This window comes from Crocuta crocuta, unplaced genomic scaffold (assembly GCF_008692635.1).
Source record: "Crocuta crocuta isolate KB4526 unplaced genomic scaffold, BGI_CrCroc_1.0 scaffold179, whole genome shotgun sequence".
Classification (NCBI taxonomy): domain Eukaryota; kingdom Metazoa; phylum Chordata; class Mammalia; order Carnivora; family Hyaenidae; genus Crocuta; species Crocuta crocuta.
The window spans coordinates 4,506,416-4,512,364 of record NW_027551568.1 but is presented as its reverse complement, the minus strand read 5'-3'; the positions used below and the strand labels follow the sequence as shown (position 1 = coordinate 4,512,364).

The following is a 5,949-nucleotide window of genomic DNA, read 5'->3' as shown; positions in this document are numbered from 1 at the left end:
TGGTGTGGGGGGGGGGGGGGGAAGGACATGCCCCCAGCATTAGGCCCCAGGGAGCCCACTGGAGTCCATCCGGGTGGCTCCGGTCAGCTCAGCCCGTGGAGCGTGTGTACGTGGCTTTATAAGGCCCGTGCTGGGGGACAGAGCTGGGGGGCTGGTAGCTGGGGGCTGGGTGACGTGTGCGTTGCTGCCGAGGCTGGGGGTGTGTAAGGGGCCCCCCTGTGGCCCAGTGCCAGAGTCCCGAGTCCAGGGAGCTGGGGGGCTGCTGGAAAGAGGCTTGTGGCTAACTCTTGCAATGATGAGCAGACACTCAGGGACCACGTGGCCTGTTCACTGTCAGATGCCCAGGGAGCCGGGGAGGTGACAGCCCCGGGGAGTTGCTGCACCCCACTTCTTGCTGCACCCCACCCCTTGCTTTCCAGGAGAGGGTGGCTCCAGGTCACTGTGGTGGATGGTGTAAGGAACCCCCGTGCCTGCCCCCAACGGTACACACGACCCAGCTCCTGTCCCTCCTCAGGTCACCTGAAGGTGGTCTGACTCCAGCCCGTCCCTTCTTCCTTCACTGCCCACACCCCCCTCATCTCTGGCCCAGAGGGAGGGCTGCAACGGCCTGCTCACTGGTCCCCCTGCTTCTGGGCCCCAGTCCCTAAGCCCATCATCCCCCAGGCCAGACGCCCCCATGACACCCACCCCGGGGAGGCCCAAGAGCGCTTTAACCTGAGATCAACTCCGCTAAGCTGTAGCCACACCAGTGGCTCTTTCTTTTCCCTGAGCATTCAGCCATGCTCTTCCCTCTGCCCTAATGCCCTTCCACCCTCTGCGGGCAAATTCCTACTGCTTTCTTGAGACTTGAGGGCACCTCGTCCAGAGGCCATCCTCAGCCCCCTCCCCTGCGGGGCTCCCGCCTTCTCTTCCCCTGCCCTGGACTTTAGTCCACACAGTGCAACCCCCACGGGCCTCCTAGGCAGGGACCACGTCCCGTCTCTGCTGTGTCCTCGGGGAGGCCAACATAGAATCTGCTGATTCCTAATTGCACGAACAGTGAGGGAGCAGGTTGGGGCACAACTCGGCCATGTGCCCCACAGAGGGGGGTGCTCAGACCTCAGGGGTCACGGCACGGGCCGGGATGAACTGTGACCTCCCGGCCGGGACGGCAGCCCACCAGGCCCGTCCCACTCAGCAGACAACAAGGGGGGACCCGCAGGGGGCTCTGTGAGATGTTCCCTGTCACTTGCACAGCCGGTGTCCGCTGGTGTCAGGCGCTGCGCCGGGCGACATCCCCGGGGGGGGGGAGGGGGCGCCACCCGNGGGAGGTGACAGCCCCGGGGAGTTGCTGCACCCCACTTCTTGCTGCACCCCACCCCTTGCTTTCCAGGAGAGGGTGGCTCCAGGTCACTGTGGTGGATGGTGTAAGGAACCCCCGTGCCTGCCCCCAACGGTACACACGACCCAGCTCCTGTCCCTCCTCAGGTCACCTGAAGGTGGTCTGACTCCAGCCCGTCCCTTCTTCCTTCACTGCCCACACCCCCCTCATCTCTGGCCCAGAGGGAGGGCTGCAACGGCCTGCTCACTGGTCCCCCTGCTTCTGGGCCCCAGTCCCTAAGCCCATCATCCCCCAGGCCAGACGCCCCCATGACACCCACCCCGGGGAGGCCCAAGAGCGCTTTAACCTGAGATCAACTCCGCTAAGCTGTAGCCACACCAGTGGCTCTTTCTTTTCCCTGAGCATTCAGCCATGCTCTTCCCTCTGCCCTAATGCCCTTCCACCCTCTGCGGGCAAATTCCTACTGCTTTCTTGAGACTTGAGGGCACCTCGTCCAGAGGCCATCCTCAGCCCCCTCCCCTGCGGGGCTCCCGCCTTCTCTTCCCCTGCCCTGGACTTTAGTCCACACAGTGCAACCCCCACGGGCCTCCTAGGCAGGGACCACGTCCCGTCTCTGCTGTGTCCTCGGGGAGGCCAACATAGAATCTGCTGATTCCTAATTGCACGAACAGTGAGGGAGCAGGTTGGGGCACAACTCGGCCATGTGCCCCACAGAGGGGGGTGCTCAGACCTCAGGGGTCACGGGCTGGGATGAACTGTGACCTCCCGGCCAGGACGGCAGCCCACCAGGCCCGTCCCACTCAGCAGACAACAAGGGGGGACCCGCAGGGGGCTCTGTGAGATGTTCCCTGTCACTTGCACAGCCGGTGTCCGCTGGTGTCAGGCGCTGCGCCGGGCGACATCCCCGGGGGGGGAGGGGGCGCCACCCGCCAGGAGCCCAGAGAAGCGCAGGTCATAAGAGCCAGATGTCGGGGCCCCCGAGCATCTTAGAAGGGGATCCTTGCTTTCACTCCTCCCTCCCCCTTCCTCGCTCAGCACCCACCATGTCCAGCCCTGGGACTCAGGTGACACAGCTGAGATGGCAGCTAGAGACGGTGGACGCTCTCCTTCCCCCGGGGCCAGCGGCTGGGGCACCCCTGCCTCCATCTGGCCTCACCCTGTGACCCCCGCCCTGCCCTGTTACGTAGTCCTTCCCAGAGCCTGCGGAGGAGACGGGTCACCTGTTGGCCGCAGACCTTCCTGGCCAGCTCATAACACCTCCACCAGCCCTGCCCTCAGCAGCCTGGCCAAAGCACCCACGCTGGATGGGGAATCTGAGATCTCTACAGGGCCGGGGCCTCCCCTCCCTGGGCCCGGAGCCGCTCAGCCTCGGGTCAGGAACTGGGCAGGGCCGCCCCAGGCGCGGGGTCATCTGGGGCTGGTGACCGGCCTCACCGTAAGAAATGAGGACAGACACCTTTCTCTCCTAAAAGGCAAAGGCGCGTCCCAAGCCCAGGTACCGTGGGCAGGCGCTCGGGCTAGCCCCCCTGGGTCCGAATTCTAGCTCTGCCCCTGACATCAATAAAATGGGGGGTAACAAGGGTCCCCAGCTCCTGGAGGGCGTGGAATAGGAGTCCCCGTAAAACAGAGCAGTGCTGGGCCCGGGAAACAAGGCCAACAGGTATTCCTTGATTCTAACCATCTTCCTGGCCTGAAGCCTGAGGCGGGACTCGCAAACTAAGGAAGCGAAAAGAAAGGTTCCAGGGAAAGGCCCTACCAGGGGCCACACCCCTCCCTCCAGGCGAGCGAGGGCAGAGGAGAAGGGAGGGCAGCCCTCCTTTGCTCACCTGGCCCGTGAGTGCTCTCATGCAGCTGCCTGTCCTTCTGGCCTGATCCGGCAGGGGAGGGGGGAGGGGGGCCACTGAAGTCACAGGCGTTGAGATGCGGAATCCGGCGGGCACATGGGGACGAGGGCCCCCACTCCCTACCGCAAGGAGAAGGGTCTCTTTCATCTCAGGATACCAGGTCCCAGCCCCCTGCAAAGCCCTTCAGGACAGATGGCCCACTGCTTGCATTCTTACATTCCAGAAGGTTCCCTTAACGGAGGAAAGGGCAGCCCCTGCCCCAGATTGTCTCTAGGCACGCTGCCTCACCTCTGCTAGCCTCACCCTCTGCACGTGGGGACGCCCATCTGACCGCTCCTGTCCCCAGGGGCTCTCTCCACTGGGGACGGGCTCCTGCCCCCATGGTACTAGCTGAGGGGCCGCCAGGCACAGGGCTCTACGCGCCCCCTGCTGGCCAACCATGGCAATAACCGCGTGCGAGCCCACTGGCTCAAAAAGTGAGCATGTAACCCAAACAGAGCCAACCAGACCCTCCATGAGAACTTCCTGGAGACCTTGGGAGGGTTGTGGGCTGTGAGGTCAATGGCAGGGTGACTATGTGGGGTCGGCATCCCCGGCAGCCACGGGGAGCTGCAGGAGAGGCTGGGGCTTGTATGTGAGGAGGAGAAGGGAGACACAGAGATGAGGACAGGGGAAGAGACGGCCCCAACAGACACCTGAGCCCTGGGGAAACTTTGCCTGCAGCTTCTCCGAACAAGCTCAGGCTTGTCTGATTTCTGCAACCGGAAGACGCCTGGCGGACACAAATCCCTTTGTCCTAGGCAGAACAGATCAAGGAGAGCTTCCTAGAGGAAGCGGCATTTGAGGTGGGTCTTAGAGGCTCAGCGGGGTTTGTTTGTTTCTCTCTAAATGCTCACCTCTCTTGGAGAGAGAGAGGGCAGGTGGAGGAAGGGCAGAGACAGAGGGGGGACAGAGGATGCCGGCGGCAGCGCGGGGCTCGAACTCACGAACCGAACCATGAGCTCATAGCCAGAGCTGAAGTCGGACATTCAACCGACTGAGCCCCCCAGGCGCCCCTCAGCAGGGTTCTTCTAGGTGCAGAAGTCATGTGTGCAAAATCACCAGGACGTCCATTGCCGCTACTGACTCACGGCCTTGCCGAGAGCTTTGCACACGGGGTCTCAGCCTCAAAGCAGCCCTGGAAGGTCACGGCTGATTAGAACCATGCTCCAGGTGAGCAGGGCTCAGGGGGCTCGGCGGCTAATTCAGCACAGGACTGGAGAGTGGCGGGGTGGGGACCGGAGCCCAAGGGTGTCCGGCCCTTTCCTCTACACCAGGCTGCTGCTCCCCCAGCGTTGGGCGCAAGGCCACCGCGAGGGTCATCGGATGCCCAGCAGCTCTGTGCTGCCGTCTGGGCAGCAGGCTCCCCACGGATGTCAGAAGGCTGCCTCGTGACAAGCCTGCAGGGTTCAGAGGGTCGTCTGGTAAGAGTGGGGGTGCTGGAGGGCAGAGCCTGCTTCTCCCCTGAGCTCCTGGGAGACAGGGATTCTCCTCCACAGGCCACAACGGGCTCTGAGGAGTGCTCAGGATGAAGGGGAAGGAGGGGGCACACTCCGGTGCCTTCCAGAGTGTCAACAGCCCCTGGCAAGACCCCCCCCCGAGGTACCGAGTGGGCTTAGCCACAGTCACAACCCCCAAGGGCACCCCACCCAACAGGGAAATCAGATGCAAGGAGCAAACGTAGTAAGTGCCAAGACACAGACGGAAGAGTCAGGAGGCTTGGAGCCACAGTGGAGAGGGCCCTGAGGGCTTCCTGGAGGAGCTGGCCTTGAGTTGAGTCAGTAATTTGAGGGGAGAGCAGGAGTGAGCTAGGTGCAGTGCGGCCAGATTCCAGTGCGGGAGCAGAGTGGTTGTGGAGGGGGAAACAACACGGGGAGGTACAGGACCGTGGGGGGTGGGGGTTGCTGGCCTGTAAAGTGCACGGCAGGAAGTGGCTCATAAGAGGCAGGACAGCTGAGCTCCAACCAGGACTCGCTTGGTGGCTCCGTCCCTGGGAGCCAGATGTCGCCTGTTCGTGAGTGCCCCCTGGTGGTAACGTGGAGGAAGGGCGTGCATCAGTCAGCCAGCAGAGACCGCCCCCAACACAGGCACGCACACGCGCGCGCGCACACACACACACACACACACACGTGCTTGAATCCCCTGTGGCCACAATAAGTCCTTCTCCTGAGACTCTCACAGCCCAAGACCCACTGCCAATGCTCACTGGGGAACCCCCAATGTGTCCAGGTCTGCAGCTGAGGGTTATCCGAGAGGGCCTGTCCTCCCTGGCGGTGTCGGGTCGGCCTGGGTGGGGCACCTGGAGGGAGTGCCATGCCAGCCTGGTCTCAAGCCAGCGCCTCCACCCCGGCTTTCTCACTGTTATGCAACTGAGCCCTGTGACCGCCAAGCTGCTCCCTGATGGAGAGCACCGCCGGGGGTGGGGGCCCAGGGTGTCAGCAGCAGCTCCAGGGGGTCCCCACCCTGGACCCGGCAGCTCAGCCCACAGGGGGCCGGCCGACGTGCAGGCGGCTCCCTCCTGGCCCTGTCCCGTGGTCTCTGGACCCCACCACCCCCGTCCTATGGTCCCAGCGTGCCTGTCACATCACAGAAGCTCTTACCATGACCTAGCGGCAGCACTGGGCACCCCCAGAACAAGGGGAGACACACGGGATGGATGGGGTCCACGTGGTGGATGCACGCCCCTGGATGACACCTGAACCGACGGCTGCTGGCCAGCACACCGCCCCTCCCCCACCACGCTGG

General features: G+C 63.7%; 1 protein-coding gene across 1 annotated transcript in view; it reads right to left on the bottom strand.

Moving 5' to 3' along the window:
• The window catches only part of PPP2R2C (protein phosphatase 2 regulatory subunit Bgamma), a 51,956-nt gene that overhangs the window by 6,012 nt on the left and 39,995 nt on the right, over nucleotides 1-5,949 (bottom strand). Inside the window, exons 6-7 of the mRNA XM_077750381.1 lie at nucleotides 5,086-5,229; nucleotides 3,148-3,284 (exon numbers count right to left, since the gene is read on the bottom strand). Coding sequence (XP_077606507.1) covers nucleotides 3,148-3,284; nucleotides 5,086-5,229 — 281 coding nt within the window. The remainder of the gene's footprint in view (nucleotides 1-3,147; nucleotides 3,285-5,085; nucleotides 5,230-5,949) is intronic.